General features: G+C 52.1%; 1 protein-coding gene across 1 annotated transcript; it reads left to right on the top strand.

The window, feature by feature from the left end:
* Positions 1–11,045: 11,045 nt before the first annotated feature.
* On the top strand, positions 11,046–18,885 carry PAQR5 (progestin and adipoQ receptor family member 5; the record flags this gene model as incomplete). Its single annotated transcript, XM_080351215.1, has 7 exons — positions 11,046–11,126; positions 11,440–11,567; positions 11,653–11,858; positions 12,605–12,731; positions 16,981–17,077; positions 17,576–17,717; positions 18,638–18,885. The coding sequence occupies exons 1-7, from the start codon at positions 11,076–11,078 to the stop codon at positions 18,883–18,885; spliced, it is 999 nt and encodes a 332-aa protein (XP_080207341.1). The 5' UTR covers positions 11,046–11,075.
* Positions 18,886–20,163: the final 1,278 nt, after the last annotated feature.

Raw genomic sequence — 20,163 nt, forward strand, 5'->3', positions numbered from 1 at the left:
AGCTCAGGGGAAGAAAATTTGCAGTTTTGCAATAAATGTTTGCAGGCAGGAGAGAGGCCTGGAGAGGTTTCTCTGAAGCCAAAGTCAACGGAACTTATTGCTATTGTAGAACTATGGTGGAAGGGTATTTTGGAGAGTATCTGAAGTCAGTAATCCCTCTTTCAGATGAAGTGACAAACATGCACCTGTTAGACACTTTATTATATCTCTTACTAGAAACTGGGACGTGCTCAATGTGGCTACTGCTACTTGCAGCCTTCCTACAACCTTGTAATATTGTAGTAAATCCTTTTGTTTGCCTACGTATTGAGTTTGAGCTTCTATTTATCTAAACTTATTAAACAATTGAAATAAAACTTTGGTTTAGGCTCACAGCTGTTTAAAAAAAGGCAAAATCCAACTGTTTCTTGATTAATAAGCTCCTAAATTTTCTGATGTTAATTGTAGTATTTCTTAGCATGGGACATGTGAAACTTTTGCACGCAGCAGAGCAGGTTGGGAGGCTGGGAACTGCTGTAAAGGAAAACAGCTGCTGTGCAAAATCTGAAAGTTGTTTGTGGCTTTTGTTCTTTTCTCTTTTAGGCGAAGAAAGCCATGAAGTCATTGTACTGCCTTGGAATCTTCTTGATTTTTATCACTCGCGCTTGATAAACTGTTTTGTTTTCAATAAATGCTGATATTTCTTTGATGGCCTGTGCTAGGCAAGGATCAAATGGGAGATACATTTTTCCGATCCCAAAGAAGCCCCTGTGTGGGAGTGTGTATTTTCAGTAGGTGTAGGAGGTTCTGCCATTGTGTCCTCTGGATTTGTGAAGAACTCCTGTCTCGTATGTATGAAGCCCTTGTTATTAAGCTGTATCTTTATAGATTAATGACACAAGGCTTTTGCCTTGCATATTTTTTCAGCTTTTTCTTTTTATAGTGCAAAATACTTCTATTCTGGTCACTATCTCTTCCTGGTCAGGTCCTCTGTTTTGCAGAGGCATAAATGCTGCTATTTATTTAGATGCAGTTAATGCACTTTAACAGTGTTTCTATGCCATTTCCTATTTTATTATAACTAGCAACAGCTTGGTAATATGGATTTCTTCTTGGAAGATATACCTTTGATTGTTTAATATGCAAATCAGCTTGTGAAAACAATTTCAATCTTCAAACCTTCCCAGTAATGAAGCAAGAATACTGAGATGATGAGTAATGGTGACTTGACATCAGACCTGCTCTGTTTTGTAGTGCAAGTAAATAATTTAAAAAGTTTTAAATCTGTAGATATGTGGTGAAAGGGTAATTTGCTCACAGATACGGTGAGAACTTTGTATGTGTGGCTCTGCAAACATGTTAAAATAAATACTTTTTTTCAATGGCTCTTACAAACCATGTTTGTGTTACGGATGAGTGTGCTAAGCTGCAGAAACTAAGATAAAACACCACAGCGTCTTGACTGTATCTTGTGCAAAGGGCTGTGAATAAACACACCTTTTGGGAAATTTCTGAAGTTTAATCTGCTTGGATCCCAGGACAGGTTTCGGAGAAGCTTACCTTTGTGTTTGCAAATTGCTTTCCAGTGCAGTTGGTTCCATTTAGAGCAACTGCCTCATTAAGACAGTGAAGCTTTAGGCTTTTTCCAACATAATAAAAACTTTTGTAACCAAGTAGTTTAAAAACCATTCTTTTATAAAGCCATGGGAATTTGGATTTTAAGGAAGAAAGTGACTAATGTGAGTGCCTGTTTGTAGCTGATATAAACAAATCTATTTTTTAGGTGATCTAGGAGAAGCTTTATATTCTAAACAAGCCCCATCTTTTCCATGACTCTTGTAAGGCCACAGCTGGAGCAGAAACCTGTAGAGCAGCAGTGTCAGCCGGTGCTTACACCATCTGCTGTGGTGGTCTGGATGCTCACCTGGCTTAATTGTAATCCCTCCACAAAAGCAGGAGGCAGAGCATCGCTCTCCTGCCATCTTGAGCAGGCAGCAACGCTATGGTTTTAGAGACTATGCCATGGTCTGCATGGCGTGTGTGTGTGTGTTCAAGATGCTGGTTGAAGTAGTTTTGCTTTTATTTGCTGCCTAATTAGTTAAATGCGATGTCTTAGAATATAGCTAATATAGCATACAGAAAAAAAAGAGGGGAAGAACCAGCCTGAAGAAACAGCATGGGGTTTGTTGAAGAGGCTTCTGTGAACCAGAGCACAAGGGACAAATGTGCTGGAGCTGCATGGTGAGCTAATGCCGCTAGATGGTGTGAAATAACCATCAGGGCTGGATCCCTGTTCTGTGCTGGGGTGGGATTTCCCCCTCTCCACCCTGGGACATCCCTGACCCTGATGGGTCCCCTGCACCACCCATCGCTGCTGCCTGGGGGAGGACAGCGACAGTAAGGGCAGCTGACAGAAAGAATGACAAAAGAAACTGAAATAAGGCCTGTGCGCCTATCTTTGGCATCGAAATTAATTCCTTCACATACACTAAAATAATTTATCTACTATTAATGATGAGCAAGCTGTCAAAAGACATTATCTCTTTGATTTGAATTCAGTCAACCTGTCATCAGTGTAAGTTCTATTGAAAGTGTTACTGGGTAAACCTGGGAGGGGGAGACATGAGAAACTGATATTCAGAACTTTGTGAAGAAAAATATTTAGCTACAGAATATGGCTTTGTTTGGGCTGTTTCAAAAACAATGGGAATGAGGCATTCTCAATTAGCTCTCAAAATGCTGATTTTTATATTGCTGGTGGCAAAGGATGAGTGGCCAAAGTGCTTATTTCTCAGTCCTTGCCAATTCCTGTATTTTAACACATTAAGTTTTGTAAGAGCTTTGTTCAGAAATTTTGTGTTTTGAAGGCAAAAGCTGTTGAGCACAAATAAAACAGTTACTGCAGCCACCTCGTCCTGTCACAAAGATTAACCAAAAGCACAAATAGACCTTGCTGAGGAAGAGATCTGTCCTTGCCAGCACTGCGAGGAGGGTGGCAGCCTGGGAACAGCTTCTCTCGAGCTGTGACTTGTTTCTCATGTGCCTCAACCGCCTTTGAGGTCGATTGCTGAGCTAACTGTGCAGCCCTGTGCTGCTGAGCTGAATTGAAGTGTCTGCTCAAGGCTGGTCATCACCCCTGTGCAGCCAACGCAGCCTACTCTACCTCTATCCTATCTTAATTAGTTGCATGTTTAATTACTGCCTGGTGGAAAAGGCCCTGGGGGTGTGGGTGACGGCGGCTGAACATGAGCCAGTGTGTGCTCAGGTAGCCAAGAGGCCACCAGCATCCTGGCTGGTACCAGCACTGGTGGGGTCAGCACGCCCAGGGCAGTGACCGTCCCTGCAGCAGGCACTGGGGAGGCCAAACCTCAAATCCTGGGGGTCAGTTTTGGGCCTCTCACATCAAGACACACCTGGAGGTGCTGGAGTGAGTTGAGAGAAGGGAATGGAGCTGGGGAAGGATCTGGAGCACAAGTGTGATGGGAGCGGCTGAGGGACCTGGGAGTTCAGCTGGAGAACAGGAGCTGAGGGGAGACCTTCTGATCTCTGAACTGCCGGAAAGGAGGTTGGAGCCATGGGGGGTCGGGCTCTGCTCCCTGGGAACAAGCGCCAGGACCAGAGGAAATGGCCTCAAGCTGCTCCAGGGGAGGTTGAGTTTGAATCTGGGGAACAATTTCTTCCCCAAAGGGCTGTCAGGCATTGGATGTTGGGTTTTTGTTTGTTTGTTTGTTTTTCTTTTTCTCTCCAAACAAGACTGGATTAGCAGCATTTTCTAGCCGGACGATGTCCCCCATACAGCCTCATTCTGCACCCTCCACGGTGGCTCCAGCCCTCGCCTCGTGTGCCTCCTTACCCCCCAGCTGCACAATTGCTGCTCTCAGGAGTTTTCCCTGTTTACATGCCTGGTCTGATCGCTGTCCTGAGCCGCAGTGATGCCCTCACCTCCACGCACTCCCTTCTCCGTGGATTCATCACGGTTTAGCAGCTTTCTGTCACCCTGACGAGGAAATGCAAGAGATGGTGCTGATGGATGGAGCAGCTTCAGCAGGGGAGGCGGCAGCTGCTTCCCCGTGCTGGGAGAAATAAATGGTGCCCGGACACATTTCCCAGGCTCAGGTGCCCGTTTGCGAGGGAAATCTCAGCCAGACCTTTCTGGGTGTGAGCAGAGGCTTTGAGGATGCTTGGGAAGAGGCTCCTTGTGCAGGTGAGGGCTGGGGGCTGCTGGGACGGGGATGTGTGTGCATAGGGCTGGATGTGTCCTGCGTTGGGGACATGGGGGACCTGGCTCTGTGCCCCCTCTCAGCACCCAGCTCTGCTCCTCACAGCTGGGGAATCAAACTGCATTTTGCACGTTTTGATTTGGTACCTTTGAAGGTACCAAATCAGCCAGGACCGCACCAAGCACCCCCTGGCACCCCCATGCTAGAAGCATCTTCACAGCCGTAGTTCTGCAAAGCCCATTACTGGGACTGGAAAAAAAAAAAAAATCAAAGTGGCATGGCTTGGGTGGGGAATACTAACCCATTAATTTGATCATAAAGAAGCCTTTTTACTGAAATCCCCGGCGCTCGCAGGGCTTGGCTGGATCTTATTAAACGCTCCGATATTCCACTGTAGCTTTTTGTTTTCCCTGGGCCATGTTTGAACAATCAAATGTCAGCAGAAGCAGCTGGTGGTAAATGCCATTTCCCTCTGCCCAGGGACCGTGGGACTGGCTGCCGGGCGCTTCACCCCGAGTTGAGCTGCTTAGAGAGAATTAAATATTAATGTGGGTATTGCTCTCCGTAATGCACTGGTGCGGAGCGGGGCTGCGTCCAGCCGTGCCTGGGCAGACAGTGCTGCACTGGCAACTCTGGGGAGGTGATGAGGATGATGATGATGATGATGATGACGATTGATGATGATGATGATGATGGGGGGGTGGTGTCAGGAAGCACTTTCCAAAGGCAGGTTTACATCTGGGAGGGGGTTCCTGTGCTGGAGAGGAATGGCCAGGGGTGATTTTCCCCATGAAGTCCCAGCCCTCCAGCCAGGGTTTGGCTCCTGTCCTGCAATGTGGCTCCTCCTCGGCCCCTGCTGCCCTCCACACTGGTTTTCTGCAACCAGTGTGCCCCCTCTCCCCTCTGGTCCCTGCAGCATCCTGGCAGCATCTCTGCTCCTCATTAGGGCTGCTGCACCCCGATGTCCTCCATAAATTTAATAGTCACGTCAGCACCAGCACATTCCTCCATCTCACACGCCCTATAAGCAGAACACGTCAGCACACTCATTTTGTAATTAGAAATATCAATTAAGGCAGGCCAGAGCCAGGAATGTGTGGGATGAGCTGGGCTGTGCCAGTAGCAGGGGGCCAAGGGGGAAGGGGGTCCATGTTTTTTTTGGGTTAATTTAAAAATTTTCAAAAGTTTGGGGGTTTGGTTCATTTGAGTGCAGGTGCAGCGCTGTTCCTGGTGCGACCCCGTCCCGCAGCAAAGCCCCCGATCGCTCTTGTTGGTGTGGTGTTCTTGGAGGCTCATGGTGCATTGGGGGAGCCCGTGGTGTTCTCGGGGTGGGGGTCACAGTGTGTTTGGGGACCCTGAGGTGTTCTCAGGGAGCTGCTCACAGGTGCAGGTCCCACTGGCAGCAGGTGGCATTAGCATCCACCGAAGCTGGTGGCCATGGGACACGCTGCAAACTCGGCACCAGCCCTGGGTCACCCATGGACATTTTGCAATTCTACATGTCAGGGAGATCGTGAGCTCGGTGCCGCTTTGCTGTAAATGAGCACAAGCTCTGGAATGACGGATTGTCTTCACGTAGAATAGCTCCGGCTCACAGCACCGATCTTCACAGACAGCTTAACCCCCTTTTATGGGGACAAACCAACTCGGAGCAGCGGAATAAACCGTTGCACTCGCATTCCGCAGTTGCCACCTTGTGAGTTGTTCCCTGTTGGTATTTGCACTGAGGAGGCAGCGCTTGCGGTAGACCATGAATAACATGGTGAAGAATTAAATGTGTGTAATTAAACGTGTGGGCTTAGGGCTAAATTAAATATTAAGCAGTTCTCCCGTCAGCGGCTCTGCCGTGGTGCTGCCAGGGGTGTCCCAGGGCTGCAGTCATGGGGAGGTGGCTCCTCTGTGTCACCTGCCCAGGGGAAGAGATGCTGGTTTGTGCTTGCTGCTGGTTTCCCACCCCCCGGGACATCCCGCTCACACCGTCATTTAGAAGTATTTCATGGTTTTATTACAGCGCAGCAGCAGAACTCATCCTTTCCAGATAATCTGACCATCTGCAGCTCTTAAACCCAGACTGGCGAGGGGGTGAATAGAGAAAATCTGTATCTGCGTCTCTGCAGGCAATGGTTTGGAGGGAAAAAGAGCCCAGGAGATGGTATAAAACACCTGCTCATGCCCAAAGTATGGGGTGTGCAGAGAGGCAGCGTTTTCCCCTTGCTTGCTGCTCTCCTCGCCTGTAACCCAGCAGGGATGGGGCTGTGGGGGTGACATCAGTGACAATCTCCCCCAGGAGCCAAACTGTCGCCTGCCCTCTATCTGGGTGCAGATGTGTGTGTGTCCAGCCTGGCTGTGGCCTCATCCACCCTGTGCCTGCAAAGCAAACCCTCATTTTGTGCCAATTTGCCATCAAAGCGGTGAAAAAACACTGCAAGAGCTGCTGGTGACCTGGGGACACCCAGTTATTCTGGACACAGCTCATCCTCCGAGCCACGTCCAGTTGGAGCATCTTCCTTGCACAGCTTGGGGATGCCTTTACATCCAAACCAAGGGCAGGTTTATAAAGCCAGCCAGGGTGAGATTGTCCCCAAGCTCCTGTTTGCTGCCAGGGACAAGCTTTGTGGCAGCAGAGGTTCTGGTCATGGGGTTTGGGCTTGGCTGCAGGATCTGGCCCTCGGCACGGAGTTCACTTCATTAGGGAACCCGTTACTGGACCCACTGGTGCAAATCCCTGAGCCCACCCTGTAGCTGCCCCTTGTTGCTGCAAGACTCTGAAATTGGGAAAGAGGGACGATCTCAGTGCTGGGACATCCCTCCCAGGGGGGCAGCACCCGAAAGGAGGTGGCAGAGCCCCGGGGAAGCTGTGCCAGCAGGGGAGGGTTAACCCCCTTACACCTAGAAATGGGTGTCAAGAGACTTGCCCTTGTGATTAAAATGCACGTTAGTGCTGCACGCTCACCAGCCCTGATCTCAAGTGACCCTTCTTGCTGCTCCCAGTGTGTTACTCTGGCTTCTGGTTCTTCCAGCCACTCACTAGCAGGAGCAACGCCTGCGCACCCCTCCCAGCAAGCCGCCGTTCTGCCTGCCGCTCTGTTCAAACATTGTGAAACACGGCACCAACGGCTGCCATCAAAGCAGAGGCTCTATCGGGGGGGGGCAAAAGGGAAATGTTTGGGGTTTGGGGGTTTTGTAGCTGGTGCAGAGGTGGGGAGAGCTGGTGGCCAAGGGGACCCCATGTCCCGGTCAGCTGTGACCCCCCTATCCAGCTGGGGATGATGCAAGAACTCTCTCCAGTTTGGGAGCCCCTGCTTCTTCATCTGTGGGGGGATTAACTTTACAGGCTCCATGGAGACAGTTAAGCAAGGTTTGGGTGTTTTCCAGTGCTGCAGTGGAGGGACCTGGGAGCTGAAGATACACAGGGAGATCTGGGAGTTAATATTTTTTCCTGCCCTTATTCTGCTTCCTTGCAGCCCGGCTGAAGCTTAATCCCCAGCGCGATCTGAGAGTGTTTGGCCACAGTTATTTCCGGTCTTACTTTCTTGACTTTTTTTCCTGTTCCACTAAAAGACGAGCCAGAATTAATTTGCTCCTCAGCTGGGAAAGCAACCGTCAGGGTCTGACCTCGGCCGGCTCCTTCCCCCTGCCCAGCTGGGGTGCAGGGACCGTGGTGCCAGCGGCTAAGCCAGGCTTTGGCAGAGCCTCCTGCCCTTCCTGCCGGGCCGCCAGCTTTGGCAAACCTGCCTGGGCCATGTGGGCCGTGTTTGTACACAGATGAGTAACGCGCTCACCCGGAGCCAGCGCCGGCAATAACGCAGCATCCGACCCAGCCCTGCGCCTGGGAGCTGCGCCGTAAGTACCGGCCACTCGGCTTCTTCCCCCGGGATAATTTCACCTTGTTTCTTTTCACTCTGTCCTGGGGATGCTGAGGGTTTGCATGGTGTGAGCTCGCCTGTGGGGAGGTTTACAGATGTGTTGTGAAAAGATGAAGGTGGGACAGAGCTGTGTGTGATGAGGCCGGTAGTAAGTTGCTTTTCCCTGCCCCCCCAGCACTGACAGCTCGTGGCTGTGCTGCTCGTTTGCAGAAGCTCTGCAAGTTTTGCTCGGCAGTGGTTTAGGAGCGGGACAGGGGGCTGGGACGTCCCCCCAGGAGGACGGGTGAAAGTGCTGGGTCTGGCAAAGAGCTCGAGCACGTGCCTGGAACGCCCTGGTTTTGGAAAGCTCTGGGCTCGTGTGTGCGCTCAGAGCTGGCTGCTCGTCCCGGCACATCCCAGCAGCAACAACAACCTCCAACGCCTCCGCTGTTCTGCTGGAAAAGGTCTCGGCGTGTCGCAGGCTGCCGAGTGCTCTGAGGAGCCCAGCTGCTGCTTTCACTGTTCAACTTGTCTCTGTCCTTGCGCTGCTGTAAGAAAGTCACAGAAGTTAATAATTAACAGCTAAAATATTTGTCCCTCCACTGAAGGCTGGCAGGGAGAGCTGTGCTGTGGGGAGCCCAGACACGGCAGAGGGACAGTGACAGGGTGACAGGGGACATGTCAGGGCTCCTCTTGCCAGAGACAAATGGCACTTTTTACGGGTGAGAGCTGGTGCCAGGCAGGAACCTTCCCCGGGTGAACGTGGCACAAACCAGGGGCTCCCAGGCTGGACCTGCACCCTGGGGTGCCTGACATCTCTCCATGGGGGGCTGAGGAGGAGGAGGAGGAGGAAGACCTGTGTTTTGCGGCCAACCAGGTAAGCCTGCAGCATGAATAACCTGCTGTTTGTTTGCAGAGGTCAGGGCTGCCGTGTGCACCCATCCCTCGTCCCACGCCGCTCCCTGGCTGGGAAAAACAAGAGGAAAAGCCGGGACCGCGGGGTGTGCCGGGCTGCTGCACCCTGCGGCTCCATGACTCATTTTGCTCTTCAAAACACAAGTTTTTGGTGAAGCCTGGGGCTGGTTCTTCCCACGCGGGTGCATGACAGGGACCAGCTCCTGCTCTGGGGATGCTTTGCCCGGTTGCACCAGAGCGCACCCAGCCTGGGGCTCCTGTCCAAGGACTCTTGCAAATCAGGACTCCCGCACCCCCCGCCTGCCTTTGTGAAGAACCTGTGCTGTGTCCTGACCTTCACCACAATAAGAGACATTATTTTTGTTCTGGCCCATCATCACCTTCATTTGTGTTCGTATCAGACGTGCGGCGGGGTTAGAAAAAGGCAGAGCTCTGTACCAGGCTGCCCTTTATTTCTGGAAGATGCAAATAATCAACGGCAGCTCTCGTTCCCTGCCCTGGTTCCTCACTCCTCGTTCCTCATTCCTCAGTCCCTGCCCTCAGAGGGTTCAGGTCCCTTTTCCAGTGCAGGAATTCCCAGGGGATTCCGGGTGGCTGCAGGCTGCGTATCCCTTCGAGGCAGCACACCTGTAGCACAGAGGCTGAGAAAAAGCTCCGGATCTAAGTATAATCTTTAACTAAAGGCATTTCTAATTTTATTTTTTACGTCGGGTTTATTGCTCTCCTGCCTCGTTAATTTTTTCCCTCCTGTGAACACCTCCCAGCCCCCCCCCTCTCCCAGGCACTCCCTGCCCAGGCGTTTGGCCCAGGCTGGTTTGCTCCATTTGCACTGGAGTTTCTCGTCTGCACGGAGAGGTAGAGTACGGGGCGGGGGGAGGAAGAGCAGGAGAAGATGAAGGGTCACACCAGGAGCTGGGCAAGAGCAGCAAAGGGGTTTAATTTGGACCGGGGTGTCCCTGCAGCACTGGCAAATCGTGCTGACGGCTGGAGCTCGGTGCATCCTGCTGTGAAGCTATGGGAGGGCTGAGGCAGCCGAAATGCCGTCCCAGGAGCAGCTCTGGGGATGCTGAATTCACAACCTGGCCCTTGGGCTCCCTTCTCGCCCGGCTTCCGCCGGTCCAGGCAGTTCCTTTCAGGAGGGCACAGGAGATGATAATTTTTTTTCACCTTTATTTGACAGAGCGAGGTGGAGGTGGAGGGGGCAGGAGTGGCGCTGCCGGAGCCGTCAGTGGGTAAGAGATGGAGACATGGGGGCTGCACCATGGGGCTGGGGTGTTTGAAGAGGAGCAGGTGGGGAGAAGCAGCCTGGATGCTGCCTGGGACCCTGTGTCCTCCCCGAGTCCCCAAGGGGACCTGCCTGCATCCCCAGCCTGTGCCTAGGGCTTTCTGTGCAACCTCGAGGTGTTCTAGGGACGTGGGTGCTGTTCCGGCATCTCCTCTGTCTCTGTTGGGATGATAACAAGGGGCTCAGTCCCTCTGGGTGGTGGGCACAGGGACATGCTGTCCTTCTTTTAGGATGAGAGGAAATGGCCTCAAGTTGTGCCAGGGGAGGTTGAGGTTGGATCTTGGGAACAATTTCTTCCCCAAAGGGCTGTCGGGCACTGGAACAGGCTGCCCAGGGCAGTGGTGGGGTCACCATCCCTGGAGGGGTTGAACAGATGGAGATGAGGTTCTCAGGGACATGGGGCAGTGCCAGGGGTGGGTTATGGTTGGACTCAATTATCTTGAGGGGCTTTTCCAACCAAAATGATTCTATGATTCTCCCCCTGCCCCTTTCACGTACAGGTGGTACAAGGGGACCCCAACATCCCTGCAGGGATGGGTGATATCCCCCATGCCATGGGAACCCCCCAGGAAGTGTTCGCTATGTGTGGGTTTGGGATCTCCCATGGGGACACTGTGCCACGTCCCCATAAATGCTCATCTCCCCTCAGGCCACCTGTCCTGACTGCGGGGAGCATTGCTTCAGCCGTCACGGAGCAGCCGCAGCCCTGTCCTGTCGCTTCCCCGGTAGGGGGTGAGATGTGGCCAGGAGGAGTTGGGAGGCACTGCATAGCTCGTCTCCAGGGCAGCTGAGCTGAAAACGTCCCTTGGAGCCGGAGCCCCGACCTGCGTGATGCTGAGCCTCAAGTTACCCCGGCTGCTCAGCATCCACCAAGTGCCCAAGGTCAGAAAGGAGCTTCTCTGCCCTACACCTGGGGCTCGATGGGGTGTGGGGAGGTGACAAGTGGGAGCAGTGTGCTGGGGTGGCCTTGTCCTACCCAGGGCAGTGATCAGCCCCTCCATGGGACCACCCCCATGGGGGGAACACTGCTCTGTTCTCGCAGCAGGGTCCTGGGTCCTGAGTTATGGGCACCTTCCTTTCAGCAAACTTCCTCCTCCGATTTGTCCTTCCTTCTCCTCCTGTTTGTCATCCCTTCTCCTCCAATTTGTTGTCACTTCTCCTCCGATTACCACCAGCACCTGTCCTTGCCTTGCAGGGGTACCGGGAGCAGGGGATCCTCTTTGGGTATCGCCCCCCCCAAAGCTCAGCAGCAGATTGCCTCCTCAGCGCCTTCCAAATGACAAATGAAACTCTAAATATTTGGACACATTTTGTGCCCGCCTGGTAGGTACTGTGCTCCAGGTCTTCAGCATCCATGGTGGGATGGGGACACCCAAGGGTGCAATGTTGACCGCCTCCCCACCCACAGGTACTTTGTGTGGACGCTGGTGGGACGGCTGCGGGGGCCGGGGGGCTGGGAGGACCCCCAGGCCCGGCCCCTCCTAGCCTACCTGCTGACCTGCTGCATCTACCCACTGGCCTCCAGCTGCGCCCACACTTTCAGCACCATGTCCACCCACGCCCGTCACCTCTGCTACTTCTTCGATTACGCGGCTCTCAGCATGTACAGCCTGGGTAAGGACGGGCAAGGGCTGAATATTTCATAGAATCACAGGATGGTTTGGGTTGAAGGGACCTTCCCAGCTCCCCCAGTGCCACCCCTGCCATGAGCAGGGACATCTTCACCAGCTCAGGTTGCTCAGAGCCCCGTCCAGCCTGGCCTGGGATGTCTCCAGGGATGTGGCATCCACCACCTCTCTGGCCAACCTGCACCAGTGTGTTACCACCCTCACTGTAAAAGATTTCTTCTTCATGTCCAGACTGAATGTTTTTTCCCCAGTTTCATTGGGTGCTGGTCCCCAGCTCTTCCTTGGCTCTGCAGGAACTGCGGCACAGGGAAGTGTCAGGGACGGGGCTGAACCCCAGGTGCTCTGATGGCTCAAACCCATGGGACAAGCAGAAACAGCAGCTGCTTGTGTGTTGTTCCTGCTCCTCTTCCTCCCTCCCTGCAGCCCCGCGCTTGGGAGGGACCGTGACCCATCTTTGACACTGCCACAAATAATGTGGGGCTGGGTTTTGTAGCCGGCAGCACTGGAACAGAGACCTGGTTGTGTGACATTCCTTGGTGTTTGTATAAATAGAAAAACACACTAAAGACCACTGGTGTCAGTGAAGTCGGTGGCACCTCTACCTTCATCCACACCCCCCTTTCCTCAGAGTCCTCAACGTCAGCGCCAGTTTGGGGGGTCACAGCTGTGCCCAGGAGGGTGCTGAGGGTCCCACAGGACCTGGCACTGACCGAGCACCTCCTGCGTCCCCAGGGTCCGCACTGGCGTACTCGGCGTACATCTTCCCCACGGAATGGGTCAACAGCACCTTCCACCGCTGCTACGTCCCCATAGCTGTGTTCAACACCGTCATCAGCACCAGCCTGTCCTGCTATTCCAGGTAAGCTGACGCATTTTCTGCCAGCATTGAGTAATCATTAGTATTATTAATAAAGCTTTTCAACTACAGGCTGTTTTGTAACAACATGAGCCTTAAGCTCAGGAAGGGGAAAAAGAGGATGTTTGTTTTGGGAAATGAGTTGCATGCTGGCACTAGGAGGGTTTGATGATCAAAACCACAAAACAAATGAAGTAGCTTTAATTTTTGGAAGTTCAGAAGGTAACACCTCCAGCACCTCGTTTGGGCTGCTGTTTTTCTAATTTAACCTGTGAAAAGGGATGGGCTCCAGTGCACCCAAGATTTCAGTGTGTTTGGGTTTAAACATGAGCCCGGTCCTGACAAAGACATGGGTCAGCCCAAGTGCTGCATGGCTGTTTATGTGTGCGTGTGTGTTTATGTGTGTGTGCAATGGATTTGCAGAGGGGGAACCTCTACCTTCTCACAGCCAACTGAATAACTTTTAAAGCACAAGCAGTGTTGTGTGCACAGTATTTTGTTCCTGAATGGCATTAGAAACTTGTTTGGAATAACTCAGATGTCTGAAAGACTCAGCTGATTCCCAGTGATACACACCGTGCTAGATCTCTATCTGGATGGGTTTTTTTAATTCCCGGTAGATACCCCCCTGAAGGCTGTGTTTGTAAAGCACTCGTGCCTGTCGTTGAGACAACATGCATTTTGCTTTGCAAAAAGTACAATTCCTGTTTTCCCAAGCAATGCAAACCATTTGGCACTATTCCTTCCTTCTCTTTCGGGGTGTCTCTGTATTTTGGCCTGTCTTTGGCAGGTGGCTGCTCTTTGGCATGTGTTGATTTGGACCTATCCCTGGTATTACTGAGCAGTACAGCAAAATCAAGGATCTGTCTTGGATCACTTTGTGGATGATGCCGGTTTGGGCTTAGTATTTTTTCCTGATATTCCTCATTTCTTCCTCTTTCTTTTTGTCTCTTTCCCCCCCCTCTTATTTTTGTCTTGTGCGTCTCTTTATTGTCTCATTAGACAGGTTTAGCAAACGAAGTTCACTGACCATGTGCTAACCCTAGTACTTGCCACTTGAAGATAACCCTTAGGAAATATCAGCAACTTGAGATCAGTTCCAGATTAATTTGGATTGTTTTAAAAAAAAATAAATGGACCTGTAAATTTAATTTGTCAGCATCTCTCCACTACAAAACTGTAAGTACAGTTATGTCATAGAATCACAGAATCACAGATGGTTTGTGTTGAATAGACCTTCCCAGCTCCCCCAGTGCCACCCCTGCCATGAGCAGGGACATCTTCACCAGCTCAGGTTGCTCAGAGCCCCGTCCAGCCTGGCCTGGGATGTCTCCAGGGATGGTTCATCCACCACCTCTCTGGGCAACCTGGGCCAGGCTCTCACCACCCTCAGGAGCAACAATTTCTTCCTGCTTCCTCATGAATGAATGAGCCCTCGTAATTCCTCACCGCACCCTGTGCACACCGGGTCACATCTGGGAGCCGTGCCAGCCATGGAGCTGCCACATCCCCATGTCCCTCTGCACATCCCACATGTGTCAGCATCACAGTTGCATCTGCATCCTCTGTCTGTCCCCTGTCTATGTGTCTGTCTGTCTCCTTTCTCTTCTTTTGCAGCTTGAGGCTGCAGAGGGTGCTTGGTTTTGCTCCCCCCTCTGCTTTGGTGCTTCCCTGGGTTGCATAAGTGGCTTGTGCTGGGCTTAAGCCCAGGGTACCCACGTCATGGCCAGCAGGTTGGAGACATGGATGCGGTGGGTCTGGCTGTCCCCGAGACCCCCACAAGGCCACCAGCACCTGGGCCACCCCGGTTCCTCCCACAGGGCACTGTTCACTTCAGTGTCACCCTGGGCTGAGTCACACCAGCCAAAAGATCTCTCCCTGGCATGGGGGCGGCTGGATGGGAATTGTGCAGTGGGTGGTGATGCAGCAAGTTGGGTGCACTTGGGGGGCCCTGCCCGGGCACCCCCATTCCTCCTGGCTTGCAGAGGGCTTGGCGGCCGCACAGGAATGCTGTTGGGCTGCTCCAGCAACCGCACCCCGGGCAGGGCTGCTCCAGCACCAGGAGGGTGTGCGGCTGCCTTGGTGGCCTCCATGGCACTGCCAGGGACTGGGGTCACTGGGGCAGAGAGAAGGAGGATGCCGGGCTGTTTCTGAGAGGTTCAGATGAGGGAAAGGCTCCAGACCACGGCTGAGCTCCTGCACCGCAGCCAAACGCAGCTCACCCTCTTGCAGGCACCTTGTGAAGGTGGCCGGTAGCACAGGTTAAGGTGGAGGAGGGTGAGCAGGAATGATGAAGGCAGGGACTTATCCTGGGGCACCTGGAGAAAGGCATTTATTGAGCTGCTGCATCGAATTGCATCAACTTCTCAGGAAAATGTTCCAATCCTTGACGGCTGTTTGATGAGTCAACAGTGACAATTTTTGATTGGTTGGTTTTTGCATCCTGTGCCTTGGGAACATCAAATTGCCAAACTGGAAAGTGTGCAGATGCACTGAAATAAGTGGTTCTATCCTTTACATGACATCAAATACCCCTGTCACTCTGAAATAACATCTGACTGCATCCCCCTGTCCTGATGCAGGAGGAGCAGCAGCACAAAATGTTCTTTCATGCTTGAGAATTCAACATCTCCCTGCAGACACACCCATTAAAGCAGAAAAAAACCTGGACAGGATTTTCATGGGGAGAAAAGAGTATGCCCGAGCTCCACTACATCTCTTACCGTCCTCTGTGAATGGGGTAGTGTCCCCGGGGTCACCGTGTGCCCAGGCTGCGACCTGGGGCTCTGTTTTGGCAGCAGAGGGGCGCAGGTCAGTTGGGTACGAGGCCGAAGGAGTGGGAAGGTGCATGGGAAGGGTGAGCACAGCAGGACGGGAGTACAGCACCAGCAGGCGAAACCCCAGTAGGAAAATACAGCAGAAATCCTGCAGAGAAATACAGGAGAAAATAGAGCAGGAGGCATCTCAGCATCATCATGATCTCTTCTGAGCAAACCACAAGTGTCAAACCAAGGAGGAGCGAGACAAAAGCCCTTCTGCAGTTAGTGGGTCTTGAGCATGAGTTGAATTGTTGGGGTTTCAGCCCATTTTTGGGGTCATATCGATAGAGCCCTTCTGCTTTGCAGGCAAGTGTGTTGGACATCTGCTCAAGTTACTCTCTCTGTTTACACATCGGGCTAAAAACCTATAAAAGCTGGTGTTTCCCTGGTCCAGTGTGCTGGAGGCTGCACCAGCAAGTGCTGCTGGGCTTCCCCAAGCTGCTCTGGGCTTCCCCTCCCCAGTTTCCTTTGAGTTGCGGCCCCTGTGTGGCAGGAGCAGGCTTGTCTTTATAATGTTTTATAGTATTTTATTGGGATCCAGGTGGTCAACTCTTTCATGATTTCAGATATGAAATACATCCTGTATTTCAGCAGTGCGATTTCCTGGGGAACAAAATTCACAATATTACTCCCCACCCAGAAATGGGCTTTCCTCCTCATATATAGTGTGATTTTAACCAATAGGCTGCTTCTTCCATTATAAAGGTGATGTCATTCAAAAGTAACTTGTTAAATTAATTTACTCTGTGTTTCGGTAACTCTCTCCCTGCATTCTCTGAAATGACAATTGTGAAGTCTTGGCAGGATGTGAAAAAGAAGGATGCTGCGACATTTCATGCATTTCTGACATAAGTTGCAATACAGCTTAATTAACAATCAGTGCCAATGCTAGCCTGAGTGCTGCATTACCCCCAAAGTCTCCCAGCCCAAGGCAGATGTGTTCTCCTTGATTGCTGTGCCCAGAAAGCTTGATTCAAAACAAAAGAGTAAAAACTCAGTTAAAAAACAACTGCAGGGGCAGCAGCTGTTTAAAGACCAGCCCTGTTCCTGCCTGCTGATGGGTAACGGTTAACAAGCAAGGGTGAACGAAGCAAAGTCAGCCAGGACCATGTGAAAAATGTTGTTTTCAGAGCTGCAGAGATGCAACCACAAGAGCCGGAGTGTGTAAAGGGGAGGGTAGCCCCGAAATCCCTCCTCCCCCAGCTCAGGGTTCAGCCACGTGAGCTGAGGGTGGTCGCAGTTTTAATATAATCAGCAGACAAAACCATGCTGAATTCACAATAATCCACGGGAGGATGTATGTACAGTCTGTATATCGCAGTCCATATACTGCAATCCCCAGTCCCCAGCAAACAAACAACAGGCTCCAGCATTAACCTAATCTGAAATTCAGCTCATCTGCCACATGAAATACTTTCTCTGTTTAACTCGAGGTTTCTGGAGGTGGAGCGTCCTGGGCTCAGCAAGGCATCCCGCACCTTGGCCTTTGCCTACCCGTACCTCTTCGACAGCATCCCTCTCTTCTACAGGGTATGTACAGCACCAAGACATCCGCTTGCTGCAGGGCTGGAAACATCAGCTGCTTCAGCTTAGTCTGAAAATATTTGGGAAAATATGCCAGGCTTTTTTTTTTTTTTTTTTCCAAAGGAAAGCAAACTCCAGCAGGAAAAGAGATTTGGTTATTTTTTCCTGCACCTATTGATTGGCAGATTCCTTCCACTTCAAAGCACCACGCTCAACCTTTGCTCGTGCTGGAAAGTCATTGCCTTTGAAAGCTGCGAGTTTTCCAGTTCCTAAACTGGAGTGGGGTGGGAGTTTTGCTGCAGTGAGCTCTAAGGATGGGAGATGCAGGACTGGGATTTGCACACAACGGAGGCGACGGCTCTTGTATCGGGCCCTGGGTCCTGCACCGTGTGTTTGGGTTATGGGCAGAGATGATGTGGGCTGGAGGAATGGTGCTGCCGCCTTTAAAATTGTGGGTTTTCTCTGTTTCCCTTACTGGTACCCTGTGTGGACACGGCTCTGCAGCTGTACATGTGCGCGGCACAGAGATGCACAGATGCTGCCATCCTGCTGCACTACAAACACACCGCCCTGGCCTTCCTCACCTGCTTCATCTTCGCCAGCCACCTGCCCGAGCGACTCGCACCAGGACACTTCGACTACATCGGTAAGGGCCAAAAGGCACAGCTGGCATTGTTATCTTAGTATTTTCAGGAAGAAAAGGCATAAATGCATGAGCAAATCCCAGAGGTTAGAATATATTCCCTGCTGGAAATTCCAAATGTTGTTTTACATACAGGAGACAGCAATCCTGCCAGGTAAAGCAGAACAGCTCCAGAATTCTGCTTGTTCTAAAACGTTCCATGATTGTAAAGCACAAGTGTGATGGGAGCGGCTGAGGGGCCTGGGGGGTTCAGCTGGAGAACAGGAGCTGAGGGGAGACCTTCTGATCTCTGAACTGCCTGAAAGGAGCTTGGAGCCGGGGGGTCGGGCTCTGCTCCCCAGGAATAAACGCCAGGATGAGAGGAAACAGCCTCAAGTTGCACCAGGGGAGGCTGAGGTTGGATATGGGAACAATTTCTTCCCCAAAGGGCTGTTGGGCATTGGAACAGGCTGCCCAGGGCAGTGGTGGAGTCACCATCCCTGGAGGGGTTGGACAGACGGAGATGAGGTTCTCAGGGACATGGGGTAGTGCCAGGGGTGGGGAATGGTTGGACTTGATGAGCTAGAGGGGCTTTTCCAACCAAAATGACTCTGTGATTCTAAAGAACTCATTTTTCATGCAAAACCCCTCCCCTGGCACAGCGGTGTGTCACAGTGCCAAGTCAGGGCTCTGCAGGACACAGGATGGCAGCCCCAGCCACATGGGGGTTCTGTCTGTTCTCCTGGCACATCCCGTGTGCCAGGACCGCAGCACAGAGCTGCACATCCCATTGCACTTTGGAAAGGAAGATCTCTGCGCTCTGGCGGCACAGTGATAAAAGCCACGGAAATTAGTGGAATAAATATTTAAAGGCAACGGATGCGAGGCGGGAGGTCTGCTGAGCCCAAGGGGTTTCTCGGTGAGCGCTTCTGCCTTTCTCGCAGGGCACAGCCACCAAGTTTTCCACGTCTGCGGGATCGTCGGCACGCACTTCCAGCTGGAGGCCATCCTGACGGACATGGCGGAGCGGCAGGGCCGGCTCCTGCCCCCCTCGCCGCTGCCCTCGGCCCTGCAGACGCTGGGCTCCATGGGCGTCTGCGCAGCCGCCAGCCTGGCCGTCATCGGGCGCTGCTCCCTGGCCCTGCGCTTCCTGACCGAGCCCCTGCCCAGAGAAAAACCACACGGCCGTTAGGCTTCGGCTCCCGAGAATATTTGTGCTGCTCCACAAGAGATACCCGAAACATTGAGGGTATGGTATGAATGAGGAGGAGTTTATTTGCCTACGCTCTCTGAGAAAATGTTTATTTGGGATTTTTCTCAAGAGCGAGACACATTGCACTGGGTTTTGTACATATCGCTTTAAAGCTGGGAGCGGATCATGAAATGCTTTTAATCAAGTTGCTGTTTCACCACAAGAAATATTTAAAATAATCAACTTTTTTCCGTAAAAGGGAGATAAGTGCCGATACTTTCCAAAGCGCTTGGTGTTTATCGGGTCTGCCTTACGGAGCAATCGAGGGGGCAAGTGAACATGGATGGCGCTGGTGACACAGATGTCCTTCTCATCAGTTTGGACCCATGGCCAAGACTCCCTGGTGAAGGTGGGAGCACGGGCTCTCCCAGGGGCTCCCTAACTAAGGCTTCTGCCTTGACAGTGCCATTATTTAGGGGATTAAAACCTCAAATAATTGTGCGATGCAGCCTTACGCTAAACCCAAGTGCCTGACCGAGGTGCGACTGAGAGAGACCAGTTTGTCTGCATTTTACATTCAGCTGTTTTTAATCGTTACCCGGAAAGAGTTATTCCAGAAGAACCCTCCATGGGACATTCTTCCAAAACAGCTTCTTTTTGGGTCCAACTCCAGCGTGTAGGTAAGTCCTGGGAAACAAATTCCCAGAGGAGAGCTGAGCTCCCGCCTGCACAGGCGATGCGGTTGCCGGCGGGACGGGAGGCACCGACCTCCCTCCTGCACCGTCACCTCCATCCCCTGCTCCCACCTCGGCTTCTTCTCAGACCTCGTCAAACACCAACAGAGGACGAAACACCGGCACCCACGAGGATTTCCTCACAAGCGCGCTTAGTGCCGAGTGCTTAACGCGGGTGTGAAGCTGCCTACGGGCAGCCGGGCTGTTTGGAAAAGGGGTTTGACACCTTATCGAGGGTGACAGCTGAGAAATTCACGGTTGCCACATCCAGGTGTCCTCTCCTGGGGGTTTCTAGAGGCAGGACACGGGGTGGGACTGATGGCGGAGCCACCACCTCCGAACCTCTCACCCGCAGAGAAGAATGTTTTTCTTTTCAGGAGTGAGCAGGATGGGGGTGTCTGGGGGGAATAAAACGTCAGCTGAGCAAGAAGCAGGGGTCTGTAGAGAGGTGGGCGCTGCCGGGTGAAAGGCGGGATTTAGAGCAGCTGAGCTGGTAACGCGTGTGGGGCCAAAGCTGTGTGATTTTAAAGCATTTCCAGAGCTG

Source organism: Nesoenas mayeri (assembly GCF_963082525.1).
Source record: "Nesoenas mayeri genome assembly, chromosome: 11".
In the NCBI taxonomy this organism is placed as follows: domain Eukaryota; kingdom Metazoa; phylum Chordata; class Aves; order Columbiformes; family Columbidae; genus Nesoenas; species Nesoenas mayeri.